Genomic DNA, 19,782 nt, shown 5'->3' with positions numbered 1-19,782 from the left:
CTTGAGCCTCGAGCACAGGCAGAGTTCTACCAGCCAAACCTGTGGATTTTGGTTGTGGGGCAAGGTGGGGTTGAAACATACTCTGCTGGTGAAATTTCAGTTTTAGCAATTCTTTCTGCATCCCCATTAGTTCTCCTGTGCAGCTATCATGGCCAAGCACTTACAGACTGAGATGGACTTGTTTAGGCAGCTGCAGAAGGGAGGTCTTCAGTACAGCAAGTGTTTTGTCATTGGTGTGCGTTCCCTCTTTCTAATTCTTGCAATCTGTTCCTAAAAGACTGTTGTTGTAAGTCGCGGTTGGACAGGTAGCCATCTGTTAATGAGTAATTCCTATGCCTGATATTGGCATTGATCTGTTCCATGTTTTGCAACACAATGTTGTTTTCTGAGAGGGCTTGCTGGGAACTCCTTTTATTACTATTCCATTCTTGTGAGGGGAAAGAGATGGAAAGTGTCTGGGTGCTAGACAGCTCCTGATTACAAGCACCATTGGATCAGCTGCTCTGAAGGTGCCCGTACCACCTGCTGTGTCCCATGGAAGAAGAAAAGACACTGACAACCAGCAGCGGGAGTCAGACACATGATAAACTCTTAACTCCATGCAGTTTAGGCAGTGTATCTTGCTACATGGCATTCCCATCTACCCGCAAAGACATTAATGATTAACAACGATAAGAGCTCTGCTTACTTAGAGAACTAAAATACCCTACAGTCAAACAAATTGCAGTCCTTTGAGAAAACTCGTTGCTTATTCACCCTCCTGCTTCAGCCAAGCCCTGGAAGTTTCCTTCCGCCAGGCAAAACCTCAGTGAGAGGGGAGTGAAGATGAAAGCCTGTGCTCCTTTCGCTCTCATCTTGGCTCTGGCTCTGAGTGGTGACTGTATGAAGAAGGTAAGTCTGATTGCTGTGCTTCAGAGTGGCAGATCAGCGACGTGCTGCCTGGCAGGGCAGTGCTGCCCGGGGCTGGATGAGTGATGCCACCAACCAGGTGGAAAGAATGAGTGCTTCAAACGCAGAGGGGTTTGCTAGATCAAGGCCCACAGCAGTGCTGTCTAAGCAGTGTTTATAGGATAGCTCATCCCTTCTGCATAGCTGATAGCCCAAGCCCACACTTGTGTATCTTTATAGTTATTTTTACTTCATCAGCTACATTAAAACTAGCTCAGATGTACTTAAATGATGCTGTAATCCCAACTATTCGAGCAAATTGCAGAAGTATCTTCTTAAACATTCTATGTTGGGGCAGAGGGGGTTATTCACAATGCCTATGACAAAGCTCAGCCTTGGCATTGCAGACTGCCCAATGCAGACAGAAGTAGTGCGGCGTTTCAGTGCAAAAATTGTTTCTTCCTCAGAAATGATCAAGCTCTGTCAGTATATCTTAGCAACAGCTTTGCCTTATCCCTTACTTATTGCATTCTGTATGCACATCCATGTTCATGATGTGCTGCTTCCTTGACTGTTTTCGTGATATTTTTATTTTGCTATAGATCAGCTGTCAGCGCCTTTGGCGGCAGCAGCATTTTATGTGTATTCCCCATTTTTTATTATTATTTCCTGTGGTTTCAGATTAGCTCTAATGAGCAATGATACTTTCTGCTTGCTGATTGGCAAACCCAAATAAAGTTGAGGTTGCTTTCTTAGCTAATGCCCTGAGGGATACGGCTAGATGGCAGGAAAAGTCAAATCCTAGGATATTATCTGTAACTGTGAGCTGGCCCCAGAATGCATACATTCATTTTGCAGGAGAAGATAGGAGATGTGTCTCTTGGCAGTAGCAAGATATAATGGAGCAGAGCTTCAGCCTTTATTGTACTGTGCTAGATTCTCCTGGTTTAACAGAGAGCTTCTGCTATCCAATGTTTATTTACTCCCATTCATCAGATTGTGCTCCAGCTGAAACCAGATGCAAATAATGAGATCTGCGTGGAAGAACTGAGAGAAATACAGTTTGAGGGCACATTTTTCACTACAGGATGTTTCCCAGAGTGAATTTCTTTCTTCATTCCACATTCTTTCTTTTCTCTTTGTAGCACCACAAATCTGGGGCAGGAAGAGGCTCAAAACATGAGTTCACTCACCGACAAGGTACAGAGTCAAATCCAATAGTTCTCATGACAGTAAGAATGATCTGCCTATCTGCATCCGCACTGTGCAAGCCAGCAGTAAGCCTGTCTTTGTTTCAACATGCATAAGGATTATGGAATGGTTATGACTATTAATTTCTATGTAGATGTGAACTTGGGATTAGCTCAGGCATCCCAGGTAATTTTCCTTCAGGTGGAGATTAATGTGAAAGAGCTGATGAGATTTTCATTTTTCTGAGCTTGTGTGGCTTACCCTGTCTCCTAACATGCTGGAGCTGTGATGTGTAACTCCCTTTATTTTCATCAGAGCTGTGTCTGCCCTGTGCTTTAAAGTACGTAAGCAGCTCTTTAAATGTATGGGTTCAATTCCTGCAACTGGCCTTGATCTCTGTGCAAGAGGAGGGTTTGAGTTCCGTACAATTTGCTGTGTAGCATTTCTTTTGAAAACTGAAGTTTCAGACATCCTGGCTGCATGCAGACATTGCAGACTTCCAGTTTTAAAGCCTTTATTGCCCTGTGCTTTTGCTGTTGTGGTTTGTATGAATTGGGCTGTTACTTTTGCCTATGTAGCTTAGAACAATCTTTAATGACCTTTGGGATTAAATATGTCTTCTCAATGGAATTATTTTCACAATATTCTAGGTACTTAGAAAGGGAGCTATCAAGCAGTGAAGGTAAATATCTGAACATTCACCCAGTTAGTTCAGACAACGAATACTAGGCTTCAAGAAGAGATAGCAAAGTGACGGGGATTAACTATTTTGCACTGACAGACACAGGGACAGCCAAGGCCAATAGGGTGACCATAATTGCAGCTGGCTAGGAAGGCTTGGACCACAGGGATGGGTTGTTTTTCATAGTGCTAATAACTGGCCTCAGCAGTGATTTGAAGTGATATGTCAGGGCTTGCCAGGGTTAACAGATATCACAGTGCTGTGCAGGAGCCCCAGCTGTGACTGCAGAGGTAGGCTCAGGATGAGGAGGGTGATGTCATCACCAAGAAGTGGAAATAGGCACTTGACCATGGCTCTATGCCCCGTTCCTCACCTATCCCAGCAGCTGGTTTCCCATTCATGCTCCTGGTTCTCAGAACAGATTTCTTTTAGTTTAATGGTTAAATAAGCTCTGACAGTTTTTTGTTGTCTTTTCTGTCTCCAGTCTCTTTCATTCTCAACATTCATCTTGAAGGATTTTTTTCTGCTAGACTCCCACTAGCCATTCTTATGCAGCTATCACTGACTTGGCAAATAGAACACCTGCCCTTCTCAGATACCTGTCCTATCAATTTCTATCCACTTATCCCAAGGGGAAGGGGGTAAGATCAAAATTCTCTGTCACCCCATAACCTTTAAAATCCTCTTTCCCCTGGCTGTTTCTATTTCAGCTTATACTGCCTTGTGCCATAATTGTTTTAAACAGAGGTTACAAGGTGATGGGTAGCCTGGAAGGATACTACACCAGAAATCAATTTAATATGCTATTACAATACTACACAATTAGAAATGATAATTGCAATTAACAAATGCAATTGTCATTTGCTGTACCAGAAATTGCATGTATTTTGAACTTGAAATGCTCTATTTACCACAGAGTCCATCACTCTGTTGATTTGGTAATTATGTGAGATTTTAGACTTTTTCTTAAATAATAAAGTTGTAAAGACACAGGTAGCAGGGGAGTTGGAACTTGATGATCCTTGAAGGTGCTTCCAACCTAAGCCATTCTGTGATGACTTACAATTTAATATAGTAACAACCTAATTCATATATGCACACACCTCTGGGCTGGTGTTCAGCTGCATGGTGAGGTTTTTATTCTTGTATTGCAGTGTTTACAGAGGATGGAAATTTATGCACATTTCCTTTCCGGTATGGTGGAAGGCTTTATCACTCGTGTTTATCAAATCTATTTTCCCGAAAGAAATGGTAAGTTAACGTTTCTCACAAATAAAGACAGTGTTTAAAGGAAAATATAATGCTTTTGGTGTTTTTGTCTTGTTTTTGTAATAATTAACATGGGTTCATTCTCACATCCACTGAGAGCAATTAAGTTACCCTGCTGATGCTCACAGCCTTTGGATCAAAGAGAACACAGATGGGAATGAACCCAGTCACAGGGTACCTAATGCCACAGAAAGCTTAGCACCTACAAAAATGTTTTTTTCTTGGCCTTCATATTGGTAACAGCTGGTACAGAATGAGCCAGGACAAGGAGTTAGCCACTGCTGAAGGCAAAAGGGAAGATAAGGACCACCTGTAAGCAATGACCTTCTTAAAGAATCTGTTGCTTTGCATGGACTGTATTTGTACTGCTGTAGGGACAAGCCGATCTTTGAGGAAAGTTGGCTTTTCCCCCTAACATCTCCTTATTCTATCCTGATTTTCATCAGATTCTTTTCATGTGCTGTGGTGCTCCTGCCTGTGGGTAAAAATTCATTCTATTAGTATGTTTAAGAGCAGGTTCCTTATTTTGGACAAAGGCTATTTTTTCAAACATGTAAGTTGTTATGAATACTTGTTATTCTTTTAGGGTTAAGGGTAGTTATGTGGGATCTCTAGTAAGTCGCAAATATATAAGAGTAATTTTGCAGATGTATCTTTTTAACAAGTATGTTAACAAAAGGTAATAAAACAGGAAATAAATAGTTATCAGGAATGAGAAAAATATGTATGTAGAGATGAGGTCTGTTAAAGAAATGTACATACGTGTTTTCAGGATGGAGATAATATTTTATAGAGTGCATTTTGCTGGCCCAAACAGAACTCACAGTTCTTATATAGTTTTTTCTGACTTTTTTGTGATCTGCATCCTTTTTCTGATGATATATATCCCTTTTAAGTGTGAGTGGTGGTTTAATGTAAACAGTAAAACTCTGCATGAAAACACTGAAGACCTGGAGTGGGCCCTGAGAAGGGCAACAAAGCTGGGAAGGGTCTGGAATGAGCCTCATGGGGAGCAGCTGTGGAAACTAGGATTGTTCATTCTAGAGAAGAGGAGACGTTATTGCTCTCTACATCCTCCCTGAAAGGAGGTTGTGATTAGGTGGAGATCAGCCTCTTCTTCCAGGTAACTGTGATAGAATGAGAGATAAGGGCCAAAATTGTGCTGGGAAGGTTCAGCTTAGATACTAGGAAAAATTCCTTGTCAGAAAGAGTGGTGATGAATTGTAACAGGCTGCTCAGGAAGGTGGTGGAGTCACAGTCCCTGGAGGTGTTTGAGAAACATGGAGATGTGGCACTGAGGGACATGGTTAGTGGGCATGGTGGGGCTGGGCTGACAGTTAGACTAGATGATCTTAGTGATCCTTTCCAATCTTAATGATCCTATGATTCTTTGTTGCAAATAGACACAGAGCTTTGGGTTAGGGGACTACTACATCAGTACAATCCAGAAAATAAAATCTTTAAAAGAAGGAGAATTTGCTTGAGAAAAGGAAGAAAAATCATTTTCTCACGTGGTACCTGTCTTTGCTGGACTGTAGCCACATAGAATTTGACTTCTGGAACTACTTGTTCTCAAACAGCTCTTAAGATGAGTCTTGCTAAAAAATAAAAAAATAAAAAAATACCCAAAGCATGAGTAATTAACAAGCTAAACCACAGAAATGGAAAGGCAGGGTATGTATGAGATCCAAGGTTAGAGCATGCTTTGCAGGTGACCTTGGAGAACATACAGTTGTAGTTTCTATTTTTTTAAAAAAGCCATTTACAAGCATGGAGATGAAGAGAATGGCTGGAGCTGTTTAGTTCTGACAGATCATTTCACCCTGTGGCTGACCTGCTGGCCAATATTTACTTTTCTTTCACAAGCTAAAAGCGATTCAGCATGTGACTTTAGGCATGGAGATGCTGGGAACAGAAACCTGAAGGGCAATTGGGAAATGTACTCCGGACATGTTTGTGTGACCTCAGACCAGCCCATGTGTGGCTGCTGCTGACAGCTGATCCTTAGGGGCACACAGCAGACAAGGAGAAGGCTCATCTCGTTCCTTCTCCTGCCTGCCTGCGAGCTGCAAGCAAGGATGGAGATTGTGGGATGCCAGGGACAAATACAAGGAGACCAGACTAGGAGAAAATAGCACAGTGTTTTGCTAGTTTTTGCTTTTCTTAACCTGAGGAGGTTTTGTGCCTTATCAGACCTAAGAGGGTGCTGGATTGTGTACTTAAGGAGTCCTTCTTAATCCTTAAGGTATGACTCAAAGCAGGACTTTTTTTCGGTTTCCACTGGCTTTATTCTTATATGCACTCTTATACCACCTATACTACACAAGTATCATGTGTTAACTCATCATATTAGGCTTAATAAAAAGACCGTCCTACTTCAGAAAGCATTGGAGGGTAGTGTCTATCTTAACACAAAGGAGAGCACTTCATTTATGAAATGCAGTGTTGATTCCAAGGGCTAAATATGTTAAGAAGATCAGGCATGACTTCGATGGCTTGTAACAATAAATATTCCAACACAAGTCAGAGTTTTGACTGCAGAAATCTCTTCTTGCTTTCTCTGAGAGCAACAAACAGCATGGCATCTTTATAAATATTTACTGAAAACACAGAAAAGAAGACAAAACAATTTCAGTATTGTAGTAACAAACTTCCTTTAACAGAACCCTGTATTGCATTTCCCTTTAATTATAATCTGTTCTCACTGATAAATTCCCATTTAGCAGCCTCTTACCAGCTACTAAAGAGGTCATGTAAATTGGCTGTTTTTAGAGAGGAAAAAGTTAGCTGGAAGACTTGCTGAATTTCATTCTCGCTTCCAGAAAAGACAAAACAGCGTAGGGACAGAGAAACTGAGGATTTAATGGACACCGAAGAATAGTGAAGTAGCTTTGAGGATGTGTTGAGCTTGTTCTGTGGAGTAAGAGGAACATGGCAGAAAACATGAAAGGTTGATACGAATATGTGGGTAGCCTAGCAGCACAGGGTGGGATTAATATATTCATAGTCCCTGTAGGATAACAGCATTGGATGGGAGGACCAATGGCTTGTAGGAAGCCAGTAGAAGAAGCAGTCAGGACCTCTGATAGCAGGAGGAAAAAAAAAAAAAAGAAAAAGACATTGAGGAAGCAAAATTCTAGTTCTCTGTTTGCTTAGCCTGACAGAATCTAGAGAGCATCATTTTTCATATATTTTTATCCCGCTGAGTTTGCTTAAATTCATTTTGACAAATACTCAGTTCTGCTTTTAAGTGTATGTGGAACCTTTCCTTTTGCCTCTCCCATGCTGCCCAGTGTAACACCTCTCTGCTAAATTAATAATTATGTCAGTCAGAAAGGGCTTATTCTTCTTCTCCATTGTTACTGAAATGTTAAGTCTGAGCCTGTTTTGCCAACAATGACACAAGTGACACAATACTGAGAGTCACTGTAATCTTTGTGTGCTGCAGACCATCCTTTAAAAGAATGTGATCTGCTTCCCACTAGAGAGTATAAGGAGATTTCCCTTAACTCCCTCAGATCATTGTGAACTTTAATGTCTGTGAGAAAACTGCATCTTTAAGGATGTTGCTTTAGTCTGCACTGGAATATTCAATACCTTTTTTTTTTTTTATGAATCTTTTATGATTAAGGTCACCTAACCTATTATGCGTGGCCTATTCAGATGTTGCATAGAAAATAAAGCATTTAAACTGCCTCACAGAATCTAATGAAGGATCAGTGTAAGGCAGTTAAAATGGTAGATGTGCTCTACAATAAGATTTTGTTCTAGCTTGTGAAGTTCTGTGGTAGAAAGATAATGTAACTGTTCAATACATGATAAAATAGCACATAATAAGTTATCTGATGTTAAATAAAGCTAATCCTGTTGCTTGCTATGCCCTATAGCCACATATTTCCTTATGTAGTGACAGCAAGTATAGCTGATATTTATTTTAGTATCACAGAATCAGATGATCATTTGAATCAGTCTTGAAAAGACCTTCAAGATCCCAAGTCCAACTGCCAACCTGACCTACTGAGTTCTGTCACTAAACCACATCCCCAAAACGTGTCCCCAGGTGCCAAGAATGGTTAGAAACAGAGTTTTGGTGGATAGGATGCTGGGGTAAGATGTGGACTTGTGGAGTTAAGGTTTTGTTCGGCCACTGCCTGTCTGACCTTGAGAAGCCTATGTCTACCTCTGTAAGAAAGGAATATAAGCTTAATGCACCTTGGAGTGTAATGAATCTTGGGGAGAACAGAAGGATAAAGGCAAGGGAAGTGCACAGATCACACAGTTGTCAAAGTTCATCTGGATGGTGCTTTGGTAACGTTTCCAAAGTGCCTGTGGGGTGCAGGTTTCAATAGAAATGCAGGGTTTTAGCTGTGCCTCTGGAAACCGTCCCCATGTCAATTATTTCCTCAATTTGTCAGGCAAGCTGGAAAGTGGAAATACTTTAAAGGAAGCGAACATAAAACACGTTTTTCACGGAAAGCAAGGAGAAGGTCCCTCTGTGGGTAGTCTTCTGCCTCTGCAGATCATTGAAGGTAACAGGCAGGCATGAGAAAGGGGTTGGGTCCTGCTTGGCTTGTTTTGTAATGAATACGGGAGACGTGATTTATTTGCTTTTGTTTAGTTTTTCATTTCTGTCTTTTGTTTTCTAATCTTAGAAACAGAAAGCAGACTTCCCCTCCCTACCATCCCCCCCTGGAAGATTATTTGGAGATCTCAGGTCCTGCTTCCACATCTCATTCTTAGTCTGCATTTGATTTGAAATAAATGAAGCAGAGTGTCTTTAACAAAAACAAAACAAAAAACCCACAAAAGCACATACATTTTTTTAATTTTCCTTTGGTTTTGAGAGTTCAAATGAAATAGATGCTAATTAAGAAAACAAGAATGAATTTCCATATAACAAAGAGTCAAGGACATACTGAATGGATATTATGAAAAAATTCTTCTCTGAAAGAATGATCCAGCACTGGAACGGTCTGCCTAGGGAGTGGCTGAGTCACCATCCTTGTAGGTGTTTGAGAAATGCTTAGATGTGGTACTAAGGGACGTGGTTTAGTGGGGAAATATTGGTAGTAGGTGGATGGTTGGACTTCATGGTCCTGGAGGTCTTTTCCAACCATGTTCTATGATAGTTTCAGTGCAGCTGTGTACTAGGCCCTTCTAGAGTGAGGACAAAAAGAAGGTGCCTAGCTATACTGAAGCAACGTTCTCAAGAATACAAGGGTCCTCTAAGGGTAGCTCTAATCCTGTAAATCTTCATAAGCATTTTCTCTGCAGGATTTTTATCTTAAGCAAGTTTCCAATATGCTGCACACAGCAATGGGGTAAATGAACTTCCCATGGCTGCCCTTCATGCTCTGTGATTGTGATGGAGACTCTTGATTCATCTGATGCAATATCTGGGCTCTTTGAAGCTGTGCTGAACAACACTTTTTCATTCTTTCCAGGTGTTCAACAACACATAACTATGACCGGGACAGGAAATGGGGGTACTGCACATTGCAGTCCACGGAGCACTCAGGTAAGGCAAGCCATTGCTGAGTCACTCTGTGTGCCTGCTTCCCATTTTCCATATGTAGTAGTTGCCTGTGCCTTCTCTGTGGCTTTTATCTTGTGAACACAGAACAAGCCTTCACATTAAATGTTTCCAAGAGCTTCCTGTGAGTCTACATAACCATAGCATCGGGCTGTGAATACTACAGAGTCTTTAATTCACTCTTGATTAATCTGAAGCCATGGAAAGAAACTACGGGAGAGCAAACGTGGAAATCTGAGCTCCTGCTGGAGCTGAGCACAGAGGTGATCATCAGCTTGGAGATGTCTTTCAGATTTTCCTTCTAGTGATCTCAGTAAGGAGCAGCTCTCCTTTGGATGGTGAAGCACTGGAACATGTTGCCCAGAGATGTGGCAGATGCCCCATCCCTGGAGATGTTCAAGGTCAGGCTGGATGGGGCTCTGTGCAACCTTATCTAACTGTAGGTGTCCCTGTTCATTGCAGGACAGTTGGACTGGATCTTTAGGGGTCACTTCCAAATCAAATGATCCTATGATGGTTCAGTGATTCTATAACAACCAAGCTACTTCATGTTTTGGGCTGCTATGGAGAATACAGGAGGACAGGTGGTTCATTGCAGGAGTACTGAGGGACAACGAAAGGGTTACTTAGAAGAGCACTGTAACAGCTTTATGTGGGTCACTATACTCAAATGCTGTGATTACACACATTGTTAAAATCTGTCTAAATGGAGAAGCCAGGCTTGTGGTGAACTCCGTCTATATGCTACTTCTAAGCAATGCTGTGGCTGAAGGCACCATGTCCCAGCTATTCTGGTGGGGATCATGCTGCCCTCAGCACTGCCGTGATGGCTGGCCCTTGCATGTCTACCTCCCTGTCTTCAGCCTTCATGGACTGACTGCTTGAGGTTCTCAGAAACATCTAACTCATTCATTTTGTAAGGAACATATAGATATCTAGGCCTCATTTGCACAGTGACTGACTGGCATTGAAAAACCTGGTGTACTGACCAGACTTCATGTCCCAGTGTCTATTTTGGATCTGTATCTGAATGCTGATCATCTTCTTTTCTCTTTGGAGCCACTTTCAGATCTGACCTGTCTTGTTCAATCTGTGGGATCTGGCTGGCTACCCTTGTTTGCTTCTCACTTTCAAACAAAGGGCATTTTCTACCTTTTCCTTGCAGAGTTCTCTGTCACGTCAGGAGCCTCGTTGCCAAACTGATTACAATCTACCAGAGCACTTGAAAAGCCAATGCAAGCTGAATCATCCCGAGAATCTAAAATTAAGCAGTGTGCAACATCATCATTTTAAACTTAACAGCTTTAAATTATTTTCCAGCCTGGTTTTAAAACAGATTAACAGTAGATCAGAGACAAATGACCTAATCCCATAACAAGCAGCAATGCATGTGCCTTTGTAATGCAAGTATGTCAGATGTGAATGCTGAATATAGACAGTTCATGTTTGCAAGAGTCGAGTTATGAGAGCTTCTCTTGCTTATTCATGAGTGCCCTCTCAGAACTTAAAGTCTGGGAAACAGTAACTCACATTCTGCTGTGAATTTAAAGGGAGCATTCCTGCCTCACTCTTGTTAGTGTTTTTATTTTCCCCCTCAACTCCTTCTCATGATAGTTTTTCCAGCCCTTTTCCATTTACCTCTGCAGTCTTGTGCACTGAGTTTCTGTTGTTCTGCCTCCTTTACTGTTGTGACACAGAGCACCTTGACATCACCTGCTGCTCCTCCTGAGCAGAAAAGCAGAGGACCAGGGCTTACAGAAGCTGCACACTTTCGGGACCAAAATAGTCATTTTGGCCAGGATGAGCACTCACCAGTGGAGACTGGATTTACTGGGTATCCCTCCATCCTCCCCCTCCCCACTGCTGCCCCGGGGTTCCTCATGCCACCTCTGCCCCTTTCCTTTCCCATCAGTGCTGTCCTGACAGCCTCTTGTCTTGTCCCCAAAGCCTTGCTCGTTTTGGAGACTCTCCAGATCATTTTTGTCTGTTATCCACCATAGGGTTGGGTAGGATGATTTGCAAAGAGAAAGCCCCCTCAACAGCCTGCCTCTTGCTGAGGGCTGTCAATGTACCATAATCCCAGAGAGACCTTGTCCTGGCTTCTAGTTCTTCTTCAGAAAAGAAGGTTATATGTGTGAAAGAGGAAAGGAAAGAGAAAGGGGAATGAGGGAACACAGCTGGCTGTTACAAAGAAAATCCAGGAGCATTAAAGTTTTTGTACAATTAAATAAGTCTGTACAAGTTGATTTATTTGTAAGCATAGTTCTATTTATTTATTTTTTAAGCAGCAAGTGCTGTATTTAGACTTGAAAAACATTTAGCAGATTGTCAGGTTAAAGGCAAAGGGTTTATGGTGAGGTCAAAAGGAAGGAGTGGTAAATGGCTGAAGGGAATTTCAAGAAAATGGAGGAAAGTGCTGGGAAGATAGCTGGGAAGAGAGCAACAGCCCAACTGAATAATGATGATTTTCTAAATGTGGAAGATAGCTGGATTTTTTTCCACAATAAAATCATGTAAGATATTACAACTTTGAGGAAATCTCAGCTGCTTTATAGTACACAAAAAGCAGTAAAAAATGAAATTCCAGGAGGGTAAAATGCCTTTGCCTACGGGAGATTTGTGAGAAGTGTGTGAATTGGGATGGGGAAGGATCAAAGGCTAAAGCATGGACTCACTCCAGATCTAGATTGCCCCATGTATGTGGGGAGTCTGCTTGAAACCACCAGAGCTGCATTCAAGTTGGTGTTAAGCAAGTTGTTTGGGGCATTGATCCAGAAAAATACTTCTGCCAATTTCCAGAGAAAGTTTAACCACCAAACCTTTGGCTCCAGGGTGAAGTGAAGCTCTTGTATAAAGGCTCTGCTGGAGGGAAATGTTTGCGCTGTGCAGCACAGAGCCAGAGCTCACAGAAACAGCACCTGCAGTGCTTGTTCAGCCCCCCCAAAATTAGCAGAAGTTTTATCTCTGCCTTTAGGAGATATCTGTTCAGGTTTCTGGAGGATCTTCCTCTCCTGCTCGGGAAATCCTGTGAAGAGCATGTGTAGGATCTGCCTGAGGTGAACACAGTCAAACAGGGGCTCTGCATGCACAGCTCAGATTCACATACAAATATACATGCATAAGTGTGCAGTGTCATTGTGTTTGGAACTGTCAGATCTTGGGCAGTCTGTCAATACTACTGCTCTGACCAGGCTGCTGAATATCTGGAAATCTTGGACAAATGGCCAGAACCCCAGAGTGGCCTAGTTTTGGAAGGTGCCAGACAAGAGATTTCTTTTTCCTAAGAGGTGTTTGAACTGATCTGAAAAGAAGAAGTAGAGGCGTGTGGGCTGTGCAGGCATGAGGAAGAGGCTCTGTCTCATGAGGGGCTTTGAGGAAGAGCAGCCCCTGGGAAAGGTGGGTGGCAGAAACCAAAAGTTTTTGTGGGAAGATATAGTTAGAAAGGTGAGGCAAATCTCCTGCACAGCCTTTGAGAGGTGAAGCTGATGTCAGGGTGGCTGCCAGCAAGAGCAAGTTGTTTTTCCCATGAGATAGACACTGGCTGAACAGACAAGGACTTGGACTCCCCATTAATATCATAGTTACTGTTGGGTAGGAGTCCTTAGAGGAAGAGTGATGTGTTCATCTGCTTGGGAGCATCTCTTGAAGGTAAAAGTTTAAGCTGGACTCCAGGACAGGAGGGAAGGGATGTGGAATAGCCAGGGGAAGTCTGGCCGTAGGGGCAAGGGGATGCAGTGAGGGTCTCCAACCTGGAAAGATAGGAGGGGCTGGAAGTACTCTTTGTGGGTGTTATGAGGTGTAGTCTCTCTACAGAGCCCTGCTGTATCTGAAGATGGAGAGCAGGTCATGGTTTTGATGTGATTGGTACAGGAAATACTGAATTTGCCTTTGAGGAAACATTACATCACTACAAATTTCATAACTACCAAACAGCACGAACAGTAGAATCATCGCTGTCTATACTTGCTTTCTCTTGATGTTATCCTGGAGTGAAACTAGCAGTGAATACACCCAGGGCTGGTATTTCACATCAATTACACCACTCTGTTCTACAGTAAATATTTTGATCTGCGCAGGGGAACTTTCACATTTCCACTACTGTAGCCAAGTTCAGGAACTGACTTTCATACTTTGCTTAGCTCTGTACGTGTGTGCTTGTTTTCACACGTTGCCTCTTATGCTTAGACACTACTCCAGCTGACGGAGCACCTGGATTGAGTAACCACTCACAGAGTCTGAGTAGCTGTAGCAAGGAGGATGAAATGCAGGCAAGTTATTGGGCCATTTGCAGGTGCAAAACAAGATGTTGGTTGACTTCAGGGGAGATGCACTTTGTCACTGCAATCAGGAGCTTAGGTGGCCACCAAAGCTTCCACTACTTGCTCTGATGGAAGTCAAGCTTCCATTGCATTGTGAGAGAGCTGTTCTAGCACATCCCCTACTTACTCTCCCAACTTATTTTCCCATGATTTAGAAGATTCTTGTAAAAATAGATCCATAGCTCTGCTCCGGCTTAATCTCATTTGGCCTGATGTATTTGGATGTGCCTTGCTTCAAAAGCTTTTTCCTTTGTTCCAGCTGTCTGTTCATTTTAGATATAATCCAAAAAATCCACAGCAAATTCCTCTGTGGAGGATAGTCCTTGGTGTAATTTGAAAGAGAAATGCATAATCCTGGTTATTTCTGTTGAAATGTAAAGCATGCAGGGCAGTAATCCGGGCAGAGCCGGAGCTACGCCTTCCTCCCCAGTGCAAAGGCACAGCTCCATCTAGTGGGCATCGGCCCATCTTCTTTACTATAGCCTCGGCTTGGCCTGAGCTCGCCGCCCTGGGACGAGTTATTCATTGAGTAGAATCATAGAATCGTTTGAGTTGCAAGGGACCCTTAAAGGTCATCTGATTCAACTGCCCTGAAATGAACGGGGATACCAACAGCTCCATCAGGTGCTCAGAGCCCCTCCAGCCTGACCTTGAGCATCTGCAGGGATGGAGCTTCCATCACCTCCCTGGGCAACCTGTGCCAGTCAGTGCATCACCGTTCTTATCATATAAAACCTCTTTCATTATATCCAGTCGAAATCTCCTCTCTTTTAGTTTGAAACCATTTCTCCTTGCCCTATTATCTTGGAAAACATCCGGAACAGTGATTTGTTACATGGATTTAAAAAGCTGGATGAGTTCTGCACCTCAAAACAAAACCAATATACATTGGTTGGGTTAACAGTGTTTCAGACTAAGAGGTGGTATTAAAGCCACTGTGCATCAAACCAAAATGGTTAAGGTAACCAAGCCAACTTGTAACGCAACAAAGCATAGTTTATCAGGCAGACATTAACAACAGCTTTCTTATGTGGTCCGTTTAGATTACTGTGCAAACAACCCTTGCCAAAATGGAGGGACGTGTTTTCTCGCTCATGGTCACAAGACTTACCACTGTGCCTGTCCCGAGGAATTCACGGGAAGAGACTGTCAGATGAGTGAGTATCTGCTTCCCCAAGTGTTATTCCAAGAGATAGGGGCAGCAAGAAGAGCACATTAAAGTTTCCTTAATGAAAAGGTAGTGCTGTTATGCATGATTGTTTCTGTAGGCAGACTTCCAAATGGTTATGACAGACATTCATTAGTGACAGGACAGCTGAAAATAACTTGATTATACAGTTATAAATCCAAGCATGCTCTGAGCCAGTGAGGTATTAAGCTATGGGAAACACAAAGAGCCTTCTCCCCTCCCTTTGCTGTTTTTAAGATTTAAATATCACTTACATGCTTGGAAGTGACTAATAATACCATCCAATAGGTAGGGTGGGGAGACGTGAAAAAGCAGCAAAACTTCAGGTGACGCCTTATCCTTTCTGCATATGCAGACCTGGGGCCATTTCAGCTTCTGTGATGACAACCCTAATGCCTGTGCAACTTCTCTGCCTGCAGGGAATGCAGTGCCAGAGGTGGAGGAGGGGCCGAAGAGCTTTGCTTGGGTTATTTCTCCAGTTTTATGGTGCTGTCACTCCCAGTTTAGTGCATGCCAAGAGAAAAATTAGGCTTTTACAACAAGATGTCCAATTGTGCTTGCCTTTGTTTAACAAAGACTTCTTCCTACAGCTCTGGACTGCCTCCCAGCATAAGCAAAGATGCCCTTTTCAATGTTAGCTCTCCAGCATAGCCTGTCATCTGTGACTGATGTTGTAAAATGAGATAGACACAGTGATATATCACTGATTTTTATCTTTTTGCATTTGGTGGCTGAACTTTTAGGGGTGCTGAAGTAATGCTATCATATTCACAGAGCTTTAGGAGAAAGTAATCTCTGCCTTTAGGTTCTTGTAGCTGCTGCTATGCTGGCTTTGTCTTCACACCTTGGAGGATGGCTTGTTGGAGAACCACTAGCTGTCAACAAATGTGTCTATTCAATAGGGAAAAGGGAGAGTAGGGTGCGTGGCAACATCCTGTGCAAGAAATAATCTCAGAAAACCTGTGTTATTTTTCAAACCTCATTTTAGAGAAATGTTTTGATGATAGTCTCTACGAGTTCTTTGACGTGGACATGAGCTGGTCAAGAGTCAAACAAGGATCTGTGGAGCAGTGCATTTGTGTGGATGGGCAGATGGAGTGCCAGAGAGTTGAACACAAAAGTAAGTGCATTATTTTGTATTGCAGCTCCTGACCTGCATAGAGTGGGGATAAATGATAAAACCCGAGTGGTGTTATGATAGCAAGGCTGCTGTCATTGTTCATGTATACTTTTTACAATGGGATCATACCCTTCCATGTGTGAGCAGTAATGCTGACCCAGGAAATCACCTCAGTTCCTCAATCAAAGCAATGAAGTATAGTAAGCTGAATTTAATGACAAGTCTTAGTGCTGTCCTTGACAGCAGTTGAATCTTGATCTGCAGCGTGTAGGAATATGGACAGATAATATAGTGGAAGTGGTGAAATTTCTGATGTCACAAGCCCTCTTTCAGAACTGTAAGGTGCCTGAGAGGTACACCCTCATTTACTCTTCCCTGAACACCCACAGTCTCTTCAAGTTGCTGCTTCCTCTGGCATTTCTTCCCCAGCCTGTCTTGCTCTTGAATTTCCAGCATGTTAACTGTACCTGACTCCAGGATTCCATTTGCCCTGTATTGACCCCAGAGTTCCCATTACTTTAGATTCAACATATCCATTTCCAGTCAAGGCAAAGCTCATGTTTTGAAGCCTCCTCCTTGTTTTGAGGTGCCAGGTAGAGCTGGGCATGCACCCTGGGTTGTCATGTATCTGATGAAGCCACCATGACGTCTCCCTTTGGAAGGAGAGATGGTAGGGAGCAAAAGAGTTTGCCTCACATCTCTATATGCTCCAGCATGGCTATTCTGTTATTGAGTCCAGCTGGCCAAATCCACCTCTCCAGACTTACAGTGCTGAGTAAGCCTCATAAAAGCCCTTTGAAGAAGGTATGCACTTTTATTCCCAATTGAAAGAAGTGGAAGTTGAAGCATAGAGTGAGTTGGTGGCTTTCTAGGTCAGTGGGAGTCCATAGACACGATAGGAAATTTGGGAAGACTTAATATTTCTTTGTTGCAGACCCTAAGTGTTGGGCTGAGCTCCCTGCTAAATATGTTATTACAAATTTCAACACAGCTCAGTGGTAAACTTGGAACTGGCAGAACCCTCTGTACAGGAAGAAATGCAAATGTCACCATCATCACCACCAGTAGTAATAATCACCACCTCCTTTTACCTATTGTTCATTAATAATATTTTTCAATAGCTGTGCTGACGTTATCCAATAAGAATGAAAACAATGAGACAGACCTCAGTAGGCAGAAATCAGTAGTTTCCTTTTCTTCAATTTATATCAAGTGTATATCTAAGATGAGTAAAAAGAAAATTTCCAGCGTGTGCAGGAAGAAGATGTACTAAATTAAGTTAAAATTGAACTGGTTCTCTTGATAAGTTTGTATCTTTATTTGATTGTGGCCTCTGCTTGTAGGTTGTGGTCATGATCCTTGCATGAATGGCGGAGAATGTAAAATGATTGCCTCCACTGGGGAAACCCTGTGTGACTGCGAAGGACCTTTCGTAGGAAAGTACTGCAATATTAGTAAGTATAACAACATACTGTGGGAAGGGAATTAGGAGTTTTCAGCTGTGTGCGAAGCTGGGGATTTTTTGCCTTTGCAGACATTTCCTGTAATAACTGAGAGTCATGTAAAACTTCACAAACAACTGTTTAATGTATTCCTCCAGTGCAAAACATAACATGCTCTTCTTCTCTGGAACCCTGATACTAAAAATACTTGTTTCTGTCCTCAACCTTCTGGAAAATTAAACACAAAAATTTTATTCCAATTACTCATGTCCATAAAAGTAGTACGTGTGTCCATTTTGTAGGGTCAGGATATCAGTGTTGTTATCCAGCGTAAATGCTTCCCCAGGGCTTCAGGAATCTCGTGCTGTCTACTCATGAAATAGGAGTTTGTGCTTTGACAAAATCTAGCAGCTGGCTATATTTGGAAGCACTGGACTCTTGTTAGATGTAGACAGAGATAAAATGCACACTCTCTGTTTGGGTTATTTCGGACTTCAAATTAATAGCACATTTAGTGCAACATAGTTTACCTAAAAAAATCCTTATATTACTGGTGGGTCAGGGCAGAGAAACCTGCCTTTGTTGTCTGTGTGCTAGCTCTGTGTTGCTTCTTACTTGATGCTATGTAGTTTTTGGTGCAACTTGCCTGAAGATGATTTAACTTTTCTCGCTGCTGAGGTTGTGGCTGTTTGTAAAACTCCCATGCACACTAAATCTTCAATTTGTATCAGTGGCTACTTTTCAAATGCCAAAGGTGTTAGGCATAATTTATAACAGACCTGCTGTCATACCAGCCCATGATCCCATAGCTCATAGCAAAGGATTTCTCAGGACATATATCCCAAGACTGGTCTCATCAAAAACAAAGGCAGGGCTCTTGGTGGCTGCACTCTGCACCTAGAGGAATATAATGGATATAATGTGCTCTGATATATCAAAGTGGTATCTGATATTCCACTCTGTTCTGGAGGTTGAAAAATGATGCAGCCATCTATTCAACTGGGAAAAAAAAAACGCCAGGGGGACTGGCATTACAGATGGAACAACAAATCGCAAGAATGAATTGGCAAATTGAATGGTTTATGGACTGGTCCTGAACTTTGACTCACCAGGTTCTTGATTAATCATGTGAAGTGAGCTTGTGACTCTTGCAAGTCCTTCACTGTACCTCTGTGCTTTTGTCATTTTGTTGCCCCACTGAGATTTTTCCCAGGCATTACTGCTGCATGGATGTGGGCAAGAAGCTGCATGTATGTGGTGCATAGGCAGCCTAAAATTCTGGGAGGACTGCGCACTGCTCCTCTTCACACTTTCCACATTCCTGTTTAGTTATCAGCTTCTCCTACCCAAATATCTGCAGTGCTGTACATAAACATCCACTGAGCGCAGCCACAATTATAAACATCAGAAGGGCAGCGTTGTGGATGTAATACTGGTTTCTGTCTGGATAGATCAGAACAAGAAATAAGCAGGTGCTCTTTGATTACTTGTAAATAATAAAGCAAGCATTTAGTTTGCTAAACAAATGGCTTTGAGATGCTTACAAACCATCTGTGTTAGGCTGCCTAACACCCACACACAAAACAGGAACTGAAGGGATTGTGTTTATGTGTCGGGCTTGCAAAGGAGTATAAAAATAAAATTAAAAAAAAAAAAAACCAAAAAAAAACAAAAAAAAACTCTTAACCAAGATTTAGTCATTCTAAGTTAAAGCAAAGAAAATAATGCTGGAGTCTACTGACCTGATAATGCCGTTACACCAGGGCAGTGGCATGCTGGTGAGAACACTGGGAGTTGGTGATATCACAGCATGTGGAGATGCTTTTTAAATGTGTTAGATTAGCTTATTCTTCAACCCTTCAATTTGATGCTGTGAGCACAGCTGGTTTTTTGTTTTGCTTTGTTTTCTCTTTTCCAGTCTCGTCTTCCCTCACAGGACTGAGCTGGGAGCTTACACTTTAATCTCAGTAGCCTCTGGTTATAACGCTTGATCCAGAGAAAGCTGCAAAATCACCAGAATGTACTTATTCTAAATTATTCATTTGTAGAGGCAACCTTAATGCCAAATTGTGATGCAAATATGTCTTTAAAAATAAAAGAAAAACCCATCCATTTAATAAACAGTGAGCATTCCAAAATGTTATTGGGC

General features: G+C 42.2%; 1 protein-coding gene across 2 annotated transcripts in view; it reads left to right on the top strand.

Moving 5' to 3' along the window:
- Positions 1–435: 435 nt before the first annotated feature.
- Positions 436–19,782, top strand: part of HGFAC (HGF activator) — a 40,213-nt gene continuing 20,866 nt past the window's right edge. The window contains exons 1-7 of one of the 2 annotated variants that reach the window (XM_031588723.2): positions 436–891; positions 2,034–2,088; positions 3,916–4,012; positions 9,475–9,548; positions 14,926–15,039; positions 16,060–16,191; positions 17,535–17,645. In XM_031588723.2, coding sequence (XP_031444583.2) covers positions 826–891; positions 2,034–2,088; positions 3,916–4,012; positions 9,475–9,548; positions 14,926–15,039; positions 16,060–16,191; positions 17,535–17,645 — 649 coding nt within the window. In that variant the 5' untranslated portion in view covers positions 436–825. Of the gene's footprint in view, positions 892–2,033; positions 2,089–3,915; positions 4,013–4,392; positions 4,584–9,474; positions 9,549–14,925; positions 15,040–16,059; positions 16,192–17,534; positions 17,646–19,782 lie in introns of those variants that run through there. The other variant, XM_090139716.1, reaches the window with a different exon arrangement.

The sequence above is a fragment of the Phasianus colchicus genome, chromosome 4 (genome assembly GCF_987193195.1).
Source record: "Phasianus colchicus chromosome 4, bPhaCol1.hap1.1, whole genome shotgun sequence".
Taxonomy (NCBI): Eukaryota; Metazoa; Chordata; class Aves; order Galliformes; family Phasianidae; genus Phasianus; species Phasianus colchicus.
The sequence above is the reverse complement of the archived record's forward strand: the minus strand, read 5'-3'. Positions and strand labels throughout refer to the sequence as shown.